Source organism: Ictalurus furcatus, chromosome 10, assembly GCF_023375685.1.
Source record: "Ictalurus furcatus strain D&B chromosome 10, Billie_1.0, whole genome shotgun sequence".
Lineage (NCBI taxonomy): Eukaryota > Metazoa > Chordata > Actinopteri > Siluriformes > Ictaluridae > Ictalurus > Ictalurus furcatus.
In genome coordinates, this window is record NC_071264.1 from 2,762,298 (window position 1) to 2,784,502 (window position 22,205).

General features: G+C 39.7%; 2 protein-coding genes across 2 annotated transcripts in view; one reads left to right on the plus strand and one right to left on the minus strand.

Moving 5' to 3' along the window:
- Window positions 1-2,566: 2,566 nt before the first annotated feature.
- Window positions 2,567-11,301, plus strand: dbx1a (developing brain homeobox 1a). Its single transcript, XM_053634545.1, has 4 exons — window positions 2,567-3,161; window positions 3,826-3,927; window positions 9,604-9,806; window positions 10,217-11,301. Exons 1-4 carry the CDS (start codon window positions 2,843-2,845, stop codon window positions 10,523-10,525), a joined length of 933 nt encoding a protein of 310 aa, XP_053490520.1. The 5' UTR covers window positions 2,567-2,842; the 3' UTR covers window positions 10,526-11,301.
- Window positions 11,302-13,041: 1,740 nt separating this feature from the next.
- nav2a (neuron navigator 2a) overlaps window positions 13,042-22,205 on the minus strand; it is a 79,650-nt gene continuing 70,486 nt past the window's right edge. Inside the window, exons 33-38 of the mRNA XM_053634535.1 lie at window positions 19,004-19,152; window positions 18,497-18,568; window positions 16,737-16,933; window positions 16,531-16,649; window positions 15,999-16,199; window positions 13,042-15,908 (exon numbers count right to left, since the gene is read on the minus strand). Of these exons, the coding sequence (XP_053490510.1) occupies window positions 15,783-15,908; window positions 15,999-16,199; window positions 16,531-16,649; window positions 16,737-16,933; window positions 18,497-18,568; window positions 19,004-19,152 (864 nt within the window). The 3' untranslated portion in view covers window positions 13,042-15,782. The remainder of the gene's footprint in view (window positions 15,909-15,998; window positions 16,200-16,530; window positions 16,650-16,736; window positions 16,934-18,496; window positions 18,569-19,003; window positions 19,153-22,205) is intronic.

The window sequence follows — 22,205 nt, forward strand, 5'->3', positions numbered from 1 at the left end:
GAAGCGAATTATGTGATCTTCAGCCTGAACATGATCTGATGCAGAATGTGCTGAGGGTTTTATAAGAACGCAACAATAAATGATGTTGTTAATGGCGGGTTGGGAATTTTCCAGCACTGCAATTAAACTAAACAATAATATTAAATAAATAAATAAATAAATAAATAAAAGAAGAAGAAGAAGAAGAAGAAGAAGAAGAAGAAATCACAGACCCTTGGCTGTGCTTCATGTCCCCTGAGGGTCTCACATTTTTAGACCCACTTTTAGAAACACAGACTACAGCTGTAATTGCATTATATTTACATTACATTCATTGAATCCAGTAAAGGCACTAAGGCTGGGTTTATTTACCGACAGTACCGAACAGCTGTGTTTAATTCATAAGTGAATACACTGAAAGTTCTGGTGTACACTAATGGAGCATCATAAACATGGTCCGTTTTTTCATTCAAATACTGTCCAGCTGAAACAATCGTGTTTATTAAACAATTATCCATTTTAACATTGTGTGTGTGTGTGTTTGTGTGTGTGTGTGTGTGTGTGTGTGTGTGTGTGTGAGAGTGTGTGTGTTTAAATTCAATGTTAATAAGGGTTTAAAGAGAATTATTTTAGGTTTTAAGAGCTTCGTATGAGTTTAAAAGTCTCACAGATTCTGAATAAAGGCCAGGGTTAGAGTGAAGTGGGACAGATTGCACTAAGGCTTATTTTCTAACACAGCAGCTGAGGGTGACACTTCACGCTCCAACAGGATGAGACACACACACACACACACACACATACACACACACACTTCTACTCCCTATGTTGCTGAAATGAATAAAGACTTTATATATATATATATATATATATATATATATATATATATATATATATATATATATATATATATATATATATATATATATCGGACACATCTGTTATAAAGCGATTCAGTTACAGATCCATTTAGGAGCTTAAAGCCGTAACAGAGTGCGGATCGGATTTGAGCAAATGGAAGCATAAGTGATTTTTAAATGGGGATTTAATCTGTCTTTTATACTGGGAGAGGGAGGGGAGGGGGGAGCAGACAAGTTATAGAGAAATAAACAGGCTTATATTAGTTTATAGTTATAAATAATCTCTGTAGAAAAATGTCAAACATATCAGCTAGAATATATATATATATATATATATATATATATATATATATATATATATATATATATAGCCTAGTTATATATAACAAAACTGTTCAATTGAATATAAGTATAGCCTACTGTAAATTAAATATCTAGTATATTATAATAAAGAGCATTATTTTATAGCATTATATTATATTTATTGCTCTATATCTGGATCATATATTTAAACCTGGATTTATGGCTATTTCAGAATGTTTTGAGAAAACAATGCACTCAGTTTTATTCTATAAATATTTGTATGATTATAAATCCCATCTGCGACCAGTGTTATTAATTATTCTTTGTGAATCTGAACAAATTTGGGCATATTCGAATAAATCAAATGAAATCTAATCAAGGATCATTTGAGCAGTCACAAATTGTGATTGCTTAATAGGTTTCGTTAATGAAAGACGTGTTGTTTGTTATTGTTGTTGTTGTTGATGATTATAGGTTTCTTGGCTTGAAGACTAGAAGGGGATCAAATTGTGGGATTTCGTTGAAGTTGAGATGAAAAAGAAGTGTGTTAAAGGGACTTACATGGATGTATAAAGATATACATATAAGCATAAACATCTTAAAGAAATCATGTAGATTTGATTGATTGTATTTTATTATTTTTTTTAAGTACATAAACATCCTTATATGGACGATTCTGAACTTTCATAGTGTTCACTCTGTGCTCAGATTGGATTAATACCTTAACTAAAGGTTGTTTGGGGTCAAAATGTTTTGGATAAATTGAATCATTGTAAATGTTAAAGTTCTGATAATAAGCATTTTCAGTACTGGAAACACTGAGGGTTTTTTCTTTCCTTCTTTCTTTCCTGAAACACTCTGTTTAAACAAACAAAGAAAAGTTTGAAAGTTTTTTTTCCATGCAATGAACACAATTTGCAAAAATGTTTTGATTAACTTCTCACTCATAGTCAGCTTTAACTGTGTGTTTCTGTAGCTCAAACTGGTTAAACTGGTTAAACTGGTTACAACTCGCCTGAAAATGAACAGGATGTCAGTCACAGATATCATGTTGGACAGCAGTCATAGCAGATAATAATAATAATAATAATAATAATAATAATAAGTGCTGGGAAACCGGGTGTTAAACAAACATTACAGGCATGTTAATGCAGCACAGGGTTTGTATTTGTGTTCATTCGTTTGCAATGTCTTTTTTTCCACTCCTTTATTTCACAGGAATAGCGCGCAGTGTGAACACTATTAAAGTCAACCATTCGAAAGGGAGTGTTTTATTTGAATCTCACTCTTCCAGGTGTTAACTGTACTGTGTTTAACGCGCTCAGATGTTAATGCACCCCTGAGTTAAATGAAACATTAATGTGCGCATTTTAGAGAGTGTAAAATTGATGTGTCTAATCCAGTCAGAAATCTGCTCTCTCGTGCGTGTGTGTGTGTGTGTGTGTGTGCGCGTGTGTGTGTCCTCCGTGTGAAAGCGGCTCAATTGGAGCTCTTCATTCACTTCATCCCCTTTTTATTCTCTTTATGTGAGCTCCTTTTGTTGCCTGTGTCACTCCCTGAAGCCTCTCAGCGCGTATAAAAGTCTAGCCGGACTCACTGCTGCACACACTGATTAGCACATCAGGAGGACTCTCTCTCTCTCTCTCTCGCTCTCTCTCTCTCGCTCTCGCAGTCACGCATCCTGTCCTCTGCTTTCCATCATGATGACGATGATGCCCGGTCTCGTGGCCATGTACCCGAGTTTGGTGCATCCCACGGCTGCGTTTCATTCCCCGACGCCGCACACTTTCCACGCGCACTCCGCGTTGCGCTCTCGCTCCGGCTTTCTGGTGGAGGATCTGTTGCGCATCAGTTCTTCTTCTTCTTCTTCTTCTTCTTCTTCTTCTTCTTCCCCTCTTTCCTCCACCGTCACTCCATCCGAGCCTCCCGTGATTGGATTTTCTTCTCCAAAAACTCCGAGCAAAGATCCGACACACCTCAAATTCGGTGTTAATGCCATCCTGGCACACCCCCCCAAAAAACGTAAGTTATTTATTTATTTGTTTGATTGATTTTTTTTATAGGCTAGAGTTGATTTATTTTCTTAATTGAAAATTGTGATATTCACATGGAGTTTGTTTAAATTTTGCGCTATTACAAACTTTCCAAATGTCCATACAAGCATACTCCTTCATGATCAATTACTGCTGTAGCAATTTTGTTTTTGTTTGTTTGTTGTTGTTTAAATGTAAATAGAAAATGAAAATTTTTGAAGAAAAAAAAAGTTAATAATTACGATTCAATTGAAAATGATAATATATCAGCCTTTATAAGCTATGAGCTGTGTTCAAATGAACTCTTGGTGCTGTGTGTGGAATTAATCCTGAGAATTTTGGAAGAAAGCAATTAATCTTAAGAATTATAATTAAGAAAGTGTTATCTTAACTGACTTGTACGACGTAAGTCCGGCATTGTTGCAAGTATTGCAACTTTTAAAGCGTATAGTGTTTAAAGTGAATGTAAAGTGGCTCTCACGTGGTTTAATGAACACCTTATTAACTTATTATTAAAGTAATATCATGCTTCACGTGGATTATTATCACTGCAGCACTTCATACCAGGTGTAAGGTGTGTGTATAACTGTGATGAGTTTTAGAGAAACATTAGCCTACATATGATGTGATGTATATATTCATGTCGTGTTTAGCGTCAGTTCCTCGTCCCGTTCCTGAAGTTCACCCTAAAGCCCTGACTGTTCCGTATTTCGATGGATCCTTCTACCCGTTCCTTCGCTCGTCTTACTTCCCCGGTGAGTAACAGACAAATGACACATCACAGGTACACACTTTAGTCTAAATATAAAGCACCCTGACACAAATGTGTGTCTAATTACTACAATTACTACAATTTGTCCAAAGAAATTTCGTAAAATGCATGACAGATCTGCTTGCACACACACACATATGCAAACGCACACACACACACACACACACACACACACACACACACACACACACACGCACGCACGGACGCTCTTGAACAAATTGATCTGATTTTATTAAGGTTTTCTCTCAAAGCTCTTGTAAATAAAATGTTTATGTAACTAAAAGTTGCACATTTTGCATAATTGCACAATTAGTAACTTTATAGCCATCGTAATCCATAAATAACTCTGAGTAAATAATACTTTTTAAAATTAGTGTAATTAATTTTTATTATTATTAAAATACGCATGAAAGTAAAGAACGTTTTAATGATTCAAAGTTATATTTTTGAGAATTTGAGAATTGATCAGCGCTGTGGTCTAATAAACTATAAACTGCAACGTGAAGAAAAAATACACTTAAAAATATTAATCAACTCTGTTACTCAAACACAAGCAACTGATGATGATGCTAATGATGATGATGATGATGATGATGATGGTGATGATGATGATGGTGATGATGATGGTGATGATGATGATGGTGATGATGATGATGATGATGGTGATGATGATGATGGTGATGATGATGGTGATGATGATGGTGGTGATGATGATGATGATGATGGTGATGATGATGATGATGATGGTGATGATGATGATGATGATGGTGATGATGATGATGGTGATGATGATGGTGATGATGATGGTGGTGATGATGATGATGGTGATGATGATGATGATGATGGTGATGATGATGATGATGATGGTGATGATGATGATGGTGATGATGATGGTGATGATGATGGTGGTGATGATGATGATGATGATGGTGATGATGATGATGATGATGTGATGATGATGATGATGATGGTGATGATGATGATGATGATGATGATGGTGATGATGATGATGATGATGGTGATGATGATGGTGATGATGGTGATGATGATGATGATGATGATGGTGATGATGATAGTGGTGATGGTGATGATGATGATGATGGTGATGATGATGGTGGTGATGATGATGATGGTGATGATGATGATGATGGTGATGATGATGATGGTGATGATGATGATGATGGTGATGATGATGATGGTGATGATGATGGTGATGATGATGGTGGTGATGATGATGATGATGATGGTGATGATGATGGTGATGATGGTGATGATGATGATGATGATGATGGTGATGATGATAGTGGTGATGGTGATGATGATGATGATGATGGTGATGATGATGGTGATGATGATGATGACGATGGTGATGATGATGGTGATGATGATGATGAAGATGGTGATGATGGTGATGATGATGAAGATGGTGATGATGGTGATGATGATGATGATGATGATGGTGATGATGATAGTGGTGATGGTGATGATGATTATGATGATGGTGATGATGATGAAGGTGATGATGGTGATGATGGTGATGATGATGATGGTGATGATGATGATGATGATGGTGGTGATGATGATGGCGATGATGATGAAGGTGATGATGATGGTAATGGTGATGGTGGTGATGAAGGTGATGGTGATGATGATAATTGTGATGATGGTGATGGTGATGATGATGATGCTGATGATGATGGTGATGGCGATGATGGTGATGGTGATGATGATGATGATGATGATGATGATGATGGTGATGATGATAGTGGTGATGATGATGATGATGATGATGATGGTGATGATGATGATGATGGTGATGATGATAGTGGTGATGGTGATGATGATGATGATGGTGATGATGATGATGGTAATGGTGATGGTGGTGATGAAGGTGATGGTGATGATGATGATGATGGTGATGGCGATGATGGTGATGATGATGATGGTGATGATGATGATGATGATGATGATGGTGATGGCGATGTTGATGATGATGGTGATGATGAAGATGATAGTGATGATGATGATGAAGGTGATGATGATGGTAATGGTGATGGTGGTGATGAAGGTGATGGTGATGATGATGATGATGGTGATGGCGATGATGGTGATGATGATGATGGTGATGATGATGATGATGATGAGATGAAGGTGATGATGATGATGGCAATGTTGATGATGATGGTGATGATGATGATGATGATGATGGTGATGGTGATGATGATGATGATGAGATGAAGGTGATGGTGATGATGATGATGATGGTGATGGTGATGATGGTGATGATGATGGTGATGATGATGATGATGATGATGAGATGAAGGTGATGATGATGATGATGGCGATGTTGATGATATGAAGGTGATGGTGATGATGGTGATGATGATGATGGTGATGATGATGATGATGGTGATGGTGATGATGGTGATGATGGTGATGGTGATGGTAATGGTGGTGGTGATGGTGATGATGATGATGATGAGATGAAGGTGATGATGATGATGATGGCGATGTTGATGATATGAAGGTGATGGTGATGATGGTGATGGTGATGATGATGATGATGATGATGATGGTGATGATGATGAAGGTGATGATGATGATGATGATGATGATGATGGTGGTGGTGATGGTGATGATGATGATGGTGATGATGGTGATGGTGATTATGGTGATGATGGTGATGGTGATGATGATGATGATGATGATGATGTTGGTGATGATGATGATGGTGATGATGGTGATGGTGATGGTGATGATGATGGTGGTGATGATGAGATGATGATGAGATGAAGGTGATGATGATGATGATGATGATGGTGATGAAGGTGATGATGATGATGATGGTGATGATGGTGGTGATGATGATGAAGGTGATGATGATGATGATGGTGATGATGATGATGGTGGTGATGATGATGAAGGTGATGATGATGATGAAGGTGATGATGATGATGATGGTGATGATGATGATGGTGGTGATGATGATGAAGGTGATGATGATGATGATGGTGATGATGATGATGATGATGATGTTGGTGATGATGATGATGGTGATGGTGATGATGGTGGTGATGATGAGATGATGATGAGATGAAGGTGATGATGATGATGATGATGGTGATGAAGGTGATGATGATGATGATGGTGATGGCGATGATGGTGATGGTGGTGATGATGAGATGATGATGATGATGATGATGATGGTGATGATGATGAAGGTGGTGATGATGATGATGATGATGATGGTGATGATGGTGATGATGATGAAGGTGATGATGATGATGGTGATGATGATGAAGGTGATGATGGTGATGGTGGTGATGATGATGAAGGTGATGATGATGATGATGGTGATGATGATGATGGTGATGATGATGAAGGTGATGATGATGATGATGGTGATGGTGATGATGATGATGGTGATAATGGTGATGGTGATGATGATGATGGTGATGATGAGATGATGATGAGATGAAGGTGATGATGATGATGATGATGATGATGATGATGGTGATGATGATGAGGAGACGAAGATGATGATGATGATGATGAGATGAAGGTGATAATGATGAAACTTTATTTTTCAACATGGTTTTTCATAAATCATTTTCTACAACCATTTAAAAAATTAAAATGAATTACAGAGCCAGAGCAAAATGATGTTAAAATGGTTTAAGTTATCATGATCAGACATTATGTATATATCAGTATACAAACTTTTTTTTACAAATTAAAGTAATAGTCTAAGCTTATATAAGGTTTATACATCTGACTAGACTGATAATGCAGCTAATTAGAATAAAGAAATAAAGTATTTATTTATAAACGTATACATTTCCATGATTTATTGTGAATTGACTGCTAGATAAGAATGAAATGAGCATAAAGTAACTTTTTGTTGAACAGAAACCTGGCGCTGTCTGTCTTCAAGTGTCATTAAGGTGGAGTGTGCACTTCAGCTTCAGCCCTTCACATGGCTCCTTTTTTTTTAAAGTCTAAGGAAGAAAAGGCCTTTGAGGGCTGCTCTTTTCTTCAGGGTGAATAATAAACTGCGTCTCTTTTCACCCACAAGCCTTTCTCGTGTTCGACTAATGAAAACGCTTGGAGGCCCTGAGCGTCCCCGGTGTCCTGACGCGTCCCCGCGGCTCGTCCATGTCTGAGAGCGGAGATTAGTAAATAGTCTCTAGGGCTTTGTGTCCGCGTGTGCGCGGCGCTTTTCTCCACCACTTCATTAGGACACAGTTACCGTTTCACGCTTTATTAAGCTCTCTCTCTGTGTGTGTGTGTGTGTGTGTGTGTGTGTGTGTCTGTGTGTGTGTGTGTGCGCGCGGCTGAACGCGCCTCCTGCTTAACATACAAATACACAGAGCAGCGCTCATGTGCTAATTAGTCACCGCGTGTCTTTCTCACTCCAGAAGACAGACAGAGAAGGAAAAAGAGAAAGACAGAGGGAAGAGGTTATAGAAGACTTGGGTTAGGGTTAGGGTGCTTGACAGCATTGACTTCTCAGGGAAAACGAGGCTACTAACAGCACAATCATCATCATCATCACCATCATCATCACCATCATCATCATCATTACCATCATCACCATCATCATCATCATCATCATCATCACCTTCATCATCATCATCATCATCATCATCATTACCATCATCACCATCATCATCATCATCACCATCATCATCATCACCTTCATCATCATCATCATCATCATCATCATCACCTTCATCACCATCATCATCATCATCACCATCATCATCATCACCTTCATCATCATCATCATCATCATCATCATCATCATCATCACCATCATCATCACCATCATCATCATCATCATCATTACCATCATCACCATTATCATCATAATCATCACCATCATCATCATCATCACCATCATCATCACCTTCATCATCATCATCATCATCATCATCACCATCATCATCATCATCACCATCATCATCATCATCACCTTCATCATCATCATCATCATCATCATCATCACCATCATCATCACCTTCATCATCATCATCATCATCATCACCTTCATCATCATCATCATCACCATCATCATCACCATCATCATCATCATCACCATCATCATCATCATCACCTTCATCATCATCATCATCATCATCATCATCACCATCATCATCATCATCACCTTCATCATCATCACCATCATCACCATCATCATCATCATTACCATCATCACCATCATCATCATCATCACCATCATCATCATCACCATCATCATCATCACCTTCATCATCATCATCATCATCATCATCATCATCACCATCATCATCATCATCATCATCATCACCATCATCATCACCATCATCATCACCATCATCATCATCATCATCACCATCATCATCATCACCTTCATCATCACCATCATCATCATCATCATCATCACCATCATCATCATCATCATCATCATCATCACCTTCATCATCATCATCATCATCATCACCATCATCATCATCATCATTATCATCATCATCATCATCACCATCACCATCATCATCATCATAATTATGATCATTTATTAACCCCTCTGTCTCTGACACACTGAATTGGATGTGTTGTATAGTTAATTGATGATACACAGTTACACATAACCCCTTTTTTTATGTTTATTGGTGTACAGGATCGTCCTCTGTGGTCCCAGTCCCTGGGACGTTCTCATGGCCGTTGGCCTCCAGAGGGAAGCCGAGGAGAGGGATGCTGCGCAGGGCTGTGTTCTCTGACGTGCAGCGTAAAGCTCTGGAGAAAATGTTCCAAAAACAAAAGTACATCAGCAAACCTGACCGGAAAAAGCTCGCCACCAAACTGGGCCTTAAAGATTCTCAGGTAATTTTATTACTTTTTGCCAGACAAGGTGGAATGAACCAGCCTGGTGTTTCTCCTCTGACCTCTCTCTCATCAACATGGTGTTTCTGCCCTCACACACACCAGCTCACTGGAGCGGATGTTTTGTTTTTTGTTTTTCACACCATTCTAGAGACTCAGTCCAGCACATCCGTGTGCTCCATGCAACAACCACTCCACAGTCAACGTCACCAAGATCACGTTTTCCCCACATACTGATGTTTGATGTGAAGATTAGCTCTTGCTCTTGACCAGTCTGTGCATTATTTTTTGTATTGCACTGATGCCAGTGAATGTAAAGAGGTACAGGTGTTCCTATTAAAGTGGCTGGTGGGTGCGTATAATAGAAGGACATGTAGAGCTTGATTTCTCCCTTTGTTTTCTGTGTGCAGGTGAAGATCTGGTTTCAGAACCGGCGAATGAAGTGGAGGAACTCTAAGGAGCGTGAGCTGCTGTCGTCCGGAGGCTGCAGGGAGCAGACGCTGCCCACGCGGACCAACCCTCATCCTGACCTGAGTGACGTGCAGGATAAACCATTACTCCATGAGGAAGGGGACGAGGAGGATGGAGTGAGGAGTGTACATACTACACGCTCGTACCCGTCACCTAAGTCCGAGTACTCACACTCGTGTCCCATGTCCTCCCCATCGAGCAAACACTCTGACTCTTCTGACTCGGAGGATGAGATCATGGTTTCGTAACCATCATTATAAAACACTCTGTGTGTGTGTGTGTGTGTGTGTGTGTGTGTGTGTGAGATCTCATAATCAGCACACATGTGGTTTTATGTTCTTGCTGTGTTGCACAGCGTTTTTGGAACTGTACAGTATTTTGTACAAATATTTTTGTATGGATATTTTATACCAAGAATGTTGCGTTACGTTTACTTATATTTCACATAGATATTTTTTATTAAAGGCTGTAGACTTGTGTATAATTTAAACGAACGCATGTGTGTGTGCATATTTTATGTTTTTGTAAAAAAAAAAAAAAAGTCAATAAATTGTAACATTAAACTGATAATGGTTTGTGATTACTGTTAAATTATTAAATAGGGCTAGATTAACTTAATTAAAGGCACAATAAGTTAGGACACTAAAGAGACCCTTCTACTGACTGTGAAAAACACTGGAAGATGCCTAGGGTTCCTGCTCACCTGCGTGAACATGCCATAGACCTGCTGCAGGGAGCCATGAGGACTGCAGATGTGGCCAGATGTCTGTAATGTAAGACGCCTAAGACACCAGCTGATCACACTTGCAGTGGAAAATTACATGTAACCAACCATGTGTTCCCCCAGACGTGATCGAGAACCTTGGTGGAAGAGTGGGGGAACATCTCACAGCAAGAACTGACCAATCTGGTGCAGTCCATGAGGATGAGATGCACTGTAGTACTTAAAGCAGCTGGAGGACACCAGATACTGACTGTTCCTTCTGATATCGACCTCCGCTTTATTCAGGGACTCATTATTCCATTTCTGTTCCTCAAACGTCTGTGAATTTTCTTCAGTTTATGTCTCAGTTGTTGAATATTTTTATGTTAAAACAAATATTTACACGTTAAGAAATTTGCTGGAAATAAAAGCAGTTGAATGTGAGAGGACGTTTCTTTTTTTGCTGAGTTCATAATAGTAGGTAAGTTGCAATCAAAATGATTCAACCGTCATTGCAAATCAGTTTTATTTATATAAAATTTAAAGACTTTCAGTTGTTTGTGATGAACAGATCAAACAAAAGCGAGTGAAATAGTTCAAGACAACAAATGCTTCAAGTGGTTTCCCCAAATTCAACTGAAAATGCAACTTATAATGATTTCTCAGTCTTAAAATTATTCACCCTCCTGAATAGAATCCCTCACAACAGCACAAATATACAAAACAGGTGTTGTCTCAAGCATACCTGATACAACTATCAAGGGCTTCATTAGCAGCACCAGGTGTGCTTGAGCTGGAACACATGAAATACCTGAACTGGCTAGGGGTAGAAAATATATGAAATACCTGGACGGGGCAGAAAAAGGAAGCTATCAACGGCTGCAATCAGATTTCTGACAAGGCAGGTTGTGAAAAACCCTCGAGTGACTGCAAGAGACCTGCAGCAAGACTTCAAGGCACTGAGGTTTCAGTGAGCACAGTAAGGCTCGTACTAAACACAGAAAGTTTCCATGCCAGAACTCCACGATGTACACCGCTACTGACCCAAAAGCACAAGAAAAGCTGCTCAAAATCATATAAATAATCCACAGAAGTTTTGGGATTCTGTTCTGTGGAGCAATGAAACAAAACTGGAACTTTTCTGCACGATGGATCAGCGGTATGTCTGGAGGAAGAAGAATGAAGAAAGAACACTCTGACCACAGTCGAGCATGGTGGAGGCTCGGTGATGCTCTGGGGCTGCTTTGCATCCTCTGGCACTGGAAACCTGCAGCGTGTGGAAGGCGAGATGGATTCATTGAAGTATCAGGAAATCCTAGGAGAAAACATCATGTCGTCTGTGAGGAAGCTGAAGTTTGGGCGTCATTGGACCTTCCAACAGGACAGTGATCCCAAGCGTACCTCAAATTCCACCAAGGCTTGGTTGTAGAAGAAGTCCTGGAAGATTCTACAGGGCCATCACAGTCACCTGACTTGAACCCCAAAGAAAATCTCTGGTGGGATTTGAAGAAGGCGGTTGCAGCACGCAAACCCAAGAATATTATTGAACTGGAGGCCATTGCTCATGAAGAACGGGAGAAGATTCTTCAGGAACGCTGCAGAAGATCTGCATCTCGTTTGCAGCAGGTCATAACAGCAAAAGGAGTGCTACAAAGTACTAAAGATCCATGCCATGAAGGGGTTGAATAATTTTGGGACTGGAGAAGTCATTATAAGTTGCATTTTCAGTTGAATTTGGGGAAACCACTTGAAGATACAGATATGGATTTGGATTGAGCTTCTTATATCGTCATCTCTTTACATGCGCACGCAAGTTTACCATGTATTAGCATAATAGTATAAACTAGACATTGTTAATAAGTAACAACCCTCTACTATACAGTATCTATTAATCTATTATTTAAAGCTGAATGAAAATATTAAAATAGAGTGTATGTGATGTAATAAATTATTCACATGCTTAGTATCCTTAACGTAAGTAGTTTATTTGATCCTCGGTCTATCACTGTTCTTTTGAAGGTTATGAAGAAAAGAAAAAACCGACCAGTGTACACAAATATATGATGTTATAAACATGTAAGTACAATTTTATTCATCCAAATGCAAGATTTAAAAAAAAGAATGTTGTGTATTTAAAATCAAATAAACATTCAATTATGAGAATAAAGTTCAAAACGTGTCCAGAGTCTGTGCTTGAATCGACTTACATCCAAGTTTATAAAATGTAGGCACATCATAATCTGAGAATTATTCACAAAGTATATACACACTGTACAATCCATATTTATATAAATACACACACACACACACACACACACACACACACACACACTTGGCAGTGCTGATACCATATTTGGCTTCCATTTCAAATCTGAATGAAGTTGCATAGGATCAAGATGCTGAATCTAAGCGAGAAATTAAATTTGTATGAAATTCATAAGGAATTCAAACAAAGCCACAATTAATTCCTGATATCAAGTGTTAACCGAGTTAAAAGTCAACGCGCATTTCTTCTGTCGTTTCATTTATTAGCTCTTCCTAAATGTCTATAAAAGCAGTAAGCATAGTAACAGCGTTAAGGTCCCGTATCCTACATTGTTTTTTTTGCATTTGATCTTTTCCCCTGAAGTCCACTTATAATATTTGCGCAGTTTTATGTACAAAAAAGTTAATTTTTACACAACAATTTCCATTCCTCTATTTAAACAGGAGATAAATAATGTTATCTGCTTGTAGAAAGCAATTGAATTGATTTTAAAAATAGGGGGAAATTTGACTGTTACTGACACGACTAGCTGGAGAATTAGCAGACAGATTAGCAAGGCCAAATCTAGCTAGCTAGCTAATGCTAGCTCACTGAGTACGGGGTGCATACTTTGTTAGATAGAGCCACCTCAGTCAGTGTTCATACTGAATAGTCATGAATAAATGAGATATCAGAATAAAATACTTATGGGTTGTGGGTCTGCTGTTGGGTCCAATATATTTGGAATCGCATCATCCTTCAGGAGTACTGTTACGACATTATCTTGCCCTAATTCAAGTGTCTCGTGTAGACACTTGTGTAGCTTATTTGTTTCCTGATGGCCAGGTACAAGGTTTACCTGCATGCTGCAACATCTTTCACCCAAATACTGCTACAGAATTCAATGGGACTGGGCAAGGCAAAACCTGCTGCAATGTGAATGGGTGGGGCTAACCTGCTGTAATGTGAATGGGCGGGGCTAACCTGTTATAAAGTGAATGCGGGTTGATCTGCTGGAAAATAAATGGGCGGGGCTAATCTGCTGTAAATTAAATAGGTGGAGCTAACCTTCTGTAAAGTAGATGGGCGGGGCTAACCTGCTGTAAAATAAATGGGCAGGGCTAACCTGCTGTAAAGTGAACAGGAGAGGACTAACCTGCTGTAAAGTAAATAGGTGGAGCTAAACTACTGTAAAGTAAATGGGCGGGGCTAACCTGCTGTACATGAATGGGGGTTGATCTGCTCTAAAATATATGGGTGGGGCTAACCTGCTGTAACATGAATGGGCCAGTATATTTAAACGAGTTTTGACATTGAAGAAACAAGAAATCTAAAATGGGGGCTGTTTTTGCAGCTTAGTTTCCATACATAGAACTTAGGCAAGGAGTACATTTTGAAACTTGAACAATGTTTACAAACTATATTATGTGCTTTTTATTTGAGAAAACCAGAGAACATTTTGGGATTCCAAGGTCAGATAAGAACTCTAAGTCATTCCCCTTCACAGTGGTGTCGCATGGGAATTAAGGCCAAAGTAAAGTTCTGGACAGTCGATGAGGTATAAACACGCACCTACGCACACGCCTTTTCGAATTCAACATTGTGCAGTCTCACAGGGTTTTGTTGCACACTGTTAATCATTATTAAAATGATAACGCCACTCTGAGCTGCTGAGGTGTACAGCGTGAAGCCCTTTTGCTCGAGAGGATGTGAAAAGTTCAAGATAAGAACACAGCGCCTCTCAGGTTCTCGTCGCAAAACGCAGTAAGGCACTGGGTTCTTCAGCACCAAAAACGAGAGGAAGGAAATGTAGCAAATGATGGCATTCAACAGTGAATGAGTGCTAGACACGTCTCCATGCTGGTGAGGTACCATTACTCATCATGCAAATCAATGAATACAGAACAGGAAGTCTCCCCGAATGCATCAAGTTATAAAATGATGGCCAGCATCAGAATAAACTTTTGTGTGCCACTGTCATGAGTGTCCAGACATCCAGAGTAGCAAAGAGCGCAAAACTCATTCGCAGCACCATTTTGTCACCAGAAACACCGTATGAGAGAAGAGATAGAGAGGTTTAGAGTTTTGATGTTTCTCAAAAAAGCTTCAGGTCAGGGATATGCAAAACTAGGATGTGAGTATATCTAACAAACCTTTAAGACTTTATTATTATTATTATTATTATTATTATTATTATTATTATCAGACATTATAGGTGGGCTATAGTGAGGTAAGGATTCTGGAAAATCTCTGTCTGATGATGTGCTATTCTTTAATACATCCATCACAGCGGTGGTGTGAAGATGAATTATAAGCAGTGCAGTTTCTGTCTTCTTCTTTTTCTTCTGTTGGTTTATTATTATTATTATTATTTTGAAATTGTCATCTCATTTTGTAAGTTGAATTAGTTGAGTAGTGCAGTTATTTTTCTTTCCTTTCAAAAGATGTTCCCTCATCGCATAGGATAAATTTACGAGCAGCTGCTTCATTGGCGCTGCAAGGGCACGAGGAAACATTCACGGGACGTTTGTAAGTAAAAAAAGTATAAAATGAAGCATCAGAGCGCTGACTCCAGCGATGAGTCAAGGATGTCGTCATGGTGACCATTACTGTTAGAGTCGCTGTCGTAACTCGGAGTGCTGGAGCAGTTCGCGGCCTCCTTCAGACGCATCAGCATGTTCATCTGAGAGACGGGAGAGAAATACACAATGTTTAGACTTGTCTGTGTGTGTGTGTGTGTGTGTGTGTGTGTGTATGTGTGTGTCTTTCTCACCAGTGGATCAGCCTCACTGTCAGTCTGGGTGTTCTGTTTGGTAGTGCCCTCTTTAGAGGTGGAGCCTCCATCCAAACCCACATCCTCCGGGCGGAGTTTTAGCAGAGCAGGACAGTCAGGATGCAGCGAGCTCGATCTCCACGGAAACGTGTCCATCACCCAACGAGTAGGATCGTCCCATGCAGCTCTGCGTCCGTACAGCTGGAGGGCGGAAAAGATGCAAACGCGTTCATTATACTCTATCCTGTCAGAAACACTGCAGCGCTGGCCATGAGTGCTGGAAGATCTACAGACCTACACACAGTGACTCACAACATCTTCTCATGCTTACAATCCAACTGAGAACTCGGAAAGTCAATTTTCCAGAATTGTCTACAGTCTTCCAATACTTCTCCTCAGAAATACATGGATGCCAAGAGCAAGGTCATATTTCTACATCTCTGAATTTGATAAACATATAAAGAAGACCTACATGAATAATTTCTGCACAACCCCTGATGGGTTGGACCGACATTGACGCCTACAGAATTACCTGCAAACCCTCTCTGACGGCTTCCAGCATGTATGGGATGATGCTGTAATTCCACAGATCTGTAAACCAAATGCGTGATCCGTCCACGTCCATCGGACATGACAGGAACAGACGCGGTCCTGCAACAGACGCACATACACACAAACATTTCTAACAGTTGTCTTAAGAAGAATTTCCACCACAGATTACACTGAAGTCTTTCTCACCGATAGTGACATCTGAGGAGCTGTGAGCCTCCAGGAAGCAGTTGAGATGATGCCAGACATGAGGAATCCACTCAATGATCTTCACCAGCTCTGGATTACGTGTTCGGCTGCTGATTTCAGTCTCAATAAGCCTCCGACGCAGAAAACGGCCCAGAAAGCCCTTCACTGGCTCGGTGTGATTCGCACACAAAACCCACCTGCGACACATCGGAGGTTTGTTGTGATTCTCTCAGCAGAAGGAGCCAGTTATTGAACCCTGTGTACTAGTGGGAGTTACTATCTTTTTTCTCTCAGAAAAAAATATACACCACCATCTCTCTCTATCTCTCATTTGTAGTAGCCACATTGCTTGGCTTAGATTTATCATAAATCTAACCCCTCCCACTTCACATTTCCAGAAATGACTAGCTGTACTAACAGAGCAGGCCAGGACCAATATATTACATGTAAATGAACACAAAATTTATTAATATTAACAAAATAAAAATAATACAGTATTAATATGACCTGGGCATTAAGCTGTAACAGTGCCCCCTAGTGATCATTTATATTTATGGCATTTAGCAGATGCGCCTATGCAGAAAACTTACAGAAGTGCTTTGGCGTCTCTATCAAAAACACATCCTTATGCTAGTTTGAAAGGGTCTGGTGAACAGTCTGACACAATCACACAATATGTTACAACATTTTATCTTTTTTCTTTTGAAAGGGCGTTACGGTCTGGGCACTGATATACAGTGTAACAAATATATCCTCACACCTTGATATACAGTATAACAAATATATCCTCACACCTTGATATACAGTATAACAAATATATCCTCACACCTTAATATACAGTATAACAAATATATCCTCACACCTCGATATACAGTATAACAAATATATCCTCACACCTCGATATACAGTATAACAAATATATCCTCACACCTCAATATACAGTATAACAAATATATCCTCACACCTCAATATACAGTATAACAAATATATCCTCACACCCTGATATACGGTATAACAAATATATCCTCACACCCTGATATACGGTATAATAAATATATCCTCACACCCTGATATACGGTATAATAAATATATCCTCACACCCTGATATACGGTATAATAAATATATCCTCACACCCTGATATACGGTATAATAAATATATCCTCACACCCTGATATACAGTATAATAAATATATCCTCACACCTCGATATACAGTATAACAAATATATCCTCACACCTTAATATACGGTATAATAAATATATCCTCACACCTTGATATACGGTATAATAAATATATCCTCACACCCTGATATACGGTATAATAAATATATCCTCACACCTCGAAATACGGTATAATAAATATATCCTCACACCCTGATATACGGTATAATAAATATATCCTCACACCCTGATATACGGTATAATAAATATATCCTCACACCCTGATATACGGTATAATAAATATATCCTCACACCTTGATATACGGTATAACAAATATATCCTCACACCCTGATATACGGTATAACAAATATATCCTCACACCCTGATATACGGTATAATAAATATATCCTCACACCCTGATATACGGTATAACAAATATATCCTCACACCCTGATATACGGTATAATAAATATATCCTCACACCCTGATATACGGTATAATAAATATATCCTCACACCCTGATATACGGTATAATAAATATATCCTCACACCCTGATATACGGTATAACGGATACGTACCATCACACCGGTTTTGTTACCTGAAGTTATGATGAAGCTGCAAATTCGGAGATGAAGATGTTGTCTGACTCATGGTTCCGATTATGTACGGGCTGGAGGACAGACACAAAAGCTAATTAACAAGTAAATATTCAAAAAACACATCAATGGAAACTATTCGGTAGTACTAAAATTCATTCGTTCTTCCTTCACTTTTTTCATCTTGATATGTCTTCCTGTGATCGCTTCCTCTCTCTTTTATCTGCTTAACTCTGCACCACTGGAAGTTTAGAAACGTTAGGGTAACTAAACATGAGACCAATTTCATCCCATGATAAAAGGGTCCTCATGTACACGCTGTCCACTTATCTTATATCTTATGGCTGGTACATGCTGGTGCAGAATACACTCAGAAAAGAATCAGCGTAAAGAGAATGAAGCATACGAGAAAGTAATGGTGTGTGCATGTGTGTTTGTGTGCGCGCGCGTGTGTGTGTGTGTGTGTGTGTGTGTGTGTGTGTGTGTGTGTGTGTGTGTGTCTGCCTTACCAGTGCTGGCGTGTTTGGGTAAGCAGGCCATTGAATATCTCCCCCAGTGAGCTGATGTGATGCAAGTTGTCCAGTATGATAACTAAAGGAGCTTCATGTTGATCCACACTGCACTGTTCCACTACAGCCAACAAATACTGTCGCAGCTCCTACAGAGAGAGAGAGAGACATGGGAGAGAGAGGGATATATACAGAGAGACATGGGAGAGAGAGGGATATATTAAGAGAGAGAGTGAAGAGAGAGGGACACATACAGAGAGACAGGGAAGAGAGAGGGACATATACAGAGAGACATTGAAGAGAGAGGGATATATACAGAGAGACATTGAAGAGAGAGGGATATATACAGAGAGACATTGAAGAGAGAGGGATATATACAGAGAGACATTGAAGAGAGAGGGATATATACAGAGAGACATTGAAGAGAGAGGGATATATACAGAGAGACATTGAAGAGAGAGGGATATATACAGAGAGACATTGAAGAGAGAGGGACATATACAGAGAGACATTGAAGAGAGAGGGATATATACAGAGAGACATTGAAGAGAGAGGGACATATACAGAGAGACATTGAAGAGAGAGGGATATATACAGAGAGACATTGAAGAGAGAGGGACATATACAGAGAGACATTGAAGAGAGAGGGATATATACAGAGAGACATTGAAGAGAGAGGGATATATACAGAGAGACATTGAAGAGAGAGGGACATATACAGAGAGACATTGAAGAGAGAGGGATATATACAGAGAGACATTGAAGAGAGAGGGATATATACAGAGAGACATTGAAGAGAGAGGGATATATACAGAGAGACATTGAAGAGAGAGGGATATATACAGAGAGACATTGAAGAGAGAGGGACATATACAGAGAGACATTGAAGAGAGAGGGATATATACAGAGAGACAGTGAAGAGAGAGGGATATATACAGAGAGACATTGAAGAGAGAGGGATATATACAGAGAGACATTGAAGAGAGAGGAATGAATATAGAGAGACAGGGAAGAGAGAGGGATGTAAACAGAGAGACAGTGAAGAGAGAGGGATGAATATAGAGAGACAGGGAAGAGAGAGGGATGAATATAGAGAGACAGATGTAGAGAGAGGGATGAATATAGAGAGACAGGGAAGAGAGAGGGATGAATATAGAGAGACAGATGAAGAGAGAGGGATGTAAACAGAGAGACAGTGAAGAGAGAAGGATGAATATAGAGAGACAGATGAAGAGAGAGGGATGTAAACAGAGAGACAGATGAAGAGAGAGGGATGTAAACAGAGAGACAGTGAAGAGAGAGGGATGTAAACAGAGAGACAGTGAAGAGAGAAGGATGTAAACAGAGAGACAGTGAAGAGAGAGGGATGTAAACAGAGAGACAGTGGAGAGAGAGGGATGTAAACAGAGAGACAGATGAAGAGAGAGGGATGTAAACAGAGAGACAGTGAAGAGAGAAGGATGTAAACAGAGAGACAGTGAAGAGAGAGGGATGTAAACAGAGAGACAGATGAAGAGAGAGGGATGTAAACAGAGAGACAGATGAAGAGAGAGGGATGTAAACAGAGAGACAGTGAAGAGAGAGGGATATATACAGAGAGACAGTGAAGAGAGAGGGATGTAAACAGAGAGACAGATGAAGAGAGAGGGATGTAAACAAAGAGACAGTGAAGAGAGAGGGATGAATATAGAGAGACAGATGAAGAGAGAGGGATGTAAACAGAGAGACAGATGAAGAGAGAGGGATGTAAACAGAGAGACAGTGAAGAGAGAGGGATGAATATAGAGAGACAGATGAAGAGAGAGGGATGTAAACAGAGAGACAGATGAAGAGAGAGGGATGTAAACAGAGAGACAGTGAAGAGAGAGGGATGTAAACAGAGAGACAGATGAAGAGAGAGGGATGTAAACAGAGAGACAGTGAAGAGAGAGGGATGTAAACAGAGAGACAGATGAAGAGAGAGGGATGTAAACAGAGAGACAGTGAAGAGAGAGGGATGAATATAGAGAGACAGATGAAGAGAGAGGGATGTAAACAGAGAGACAGTGAAGAGAGAGGGATGTAAACAGAGAGACAGATGAAGAGAGAGGGATGTAAACAGAGAGACAGTGGAGAGAGAGGGATGTAAACAAAGAGACAGTGAAGAGAGAGGGATGAATATAGAGAGACAGATGAAGAGAGAGGGATGTAAACAGAGAGACAGTGAAGAGAGAGGGATGTAAACAGAGAGACAGATGAAGAGAGAGGGATGTAAACAGAGAGACAGTGAAGAGAGAGGGATGAATATAGAGAGACAGATGAAGAGAGAGGGATGTAAACAGAGAGACAGTGAAGAGAGAGGGATGTAAACAGAGAGACAGATGAAGAGAGAGGGATGTAAACAGAGAGACAGTGGAGAGAGAGGGATGTAAACAAAGAGACAGTGAAGAGAGAGGGATGAATATAGAGAGACAGATGAAGAGAGAGGGATGTAAACAGAGAGACAGTGAAGAGAGAGGGATGTAAACAGAGAGACAGATGAAGAGAGAGGGATGTAAACAGAGAGACAGTGGAGAGAGAGGGATGTAAACAGAGAGACAGTGAAGAGAGAGGGATGTAAACAGAGAGACAGATGAAGAGAGAGGGATGTAAACAGAGAGACAGATTAAGAGAGAGGGATGTAAACAGAGAGACAGTGAAGAGAGAGGGATGTAAACAGAGAGACAGTGGAGAGAGAGGGATGTAAACAGAGAGACAGTGAAGAGAGAGGGATGTAAACAGAGAGACAGATGAAGAGAGAGGGATGTAAACAGAGAGACAGATGAAGAGAGAGGGATGTAAACAGAGAGACAGATGAAGAGAGAGGGATGTAAACAGAGAGACAGTGAAGAGAGAGGGATGTAAACAGAGAGACAGTGAAGAGAGAGGGATGTAAACAGAGAGACAGTGGAGAGAGAGGGATGTAAACAGAGAGACAGTGAAGAGAGAGGGATGTAAACAGAGAGACAGATGAAGAGAGAGGGATGTAAACAGAGAGACAGATGAAGAGAGAGGGATGTAAACAGAGAGACAGTGAAGAGAGAGGGATGTAAACAGAGAGACAGATGAAGAGAGAGGGATGTAAACAGAGAGACAGTGAAGAGAGAGGGATGTAAACAGAGAGACAGTGGAGAGAGAGGGATGAATATAGAGAGACAGATGAAGAGAGAGGGATGTAAACAGA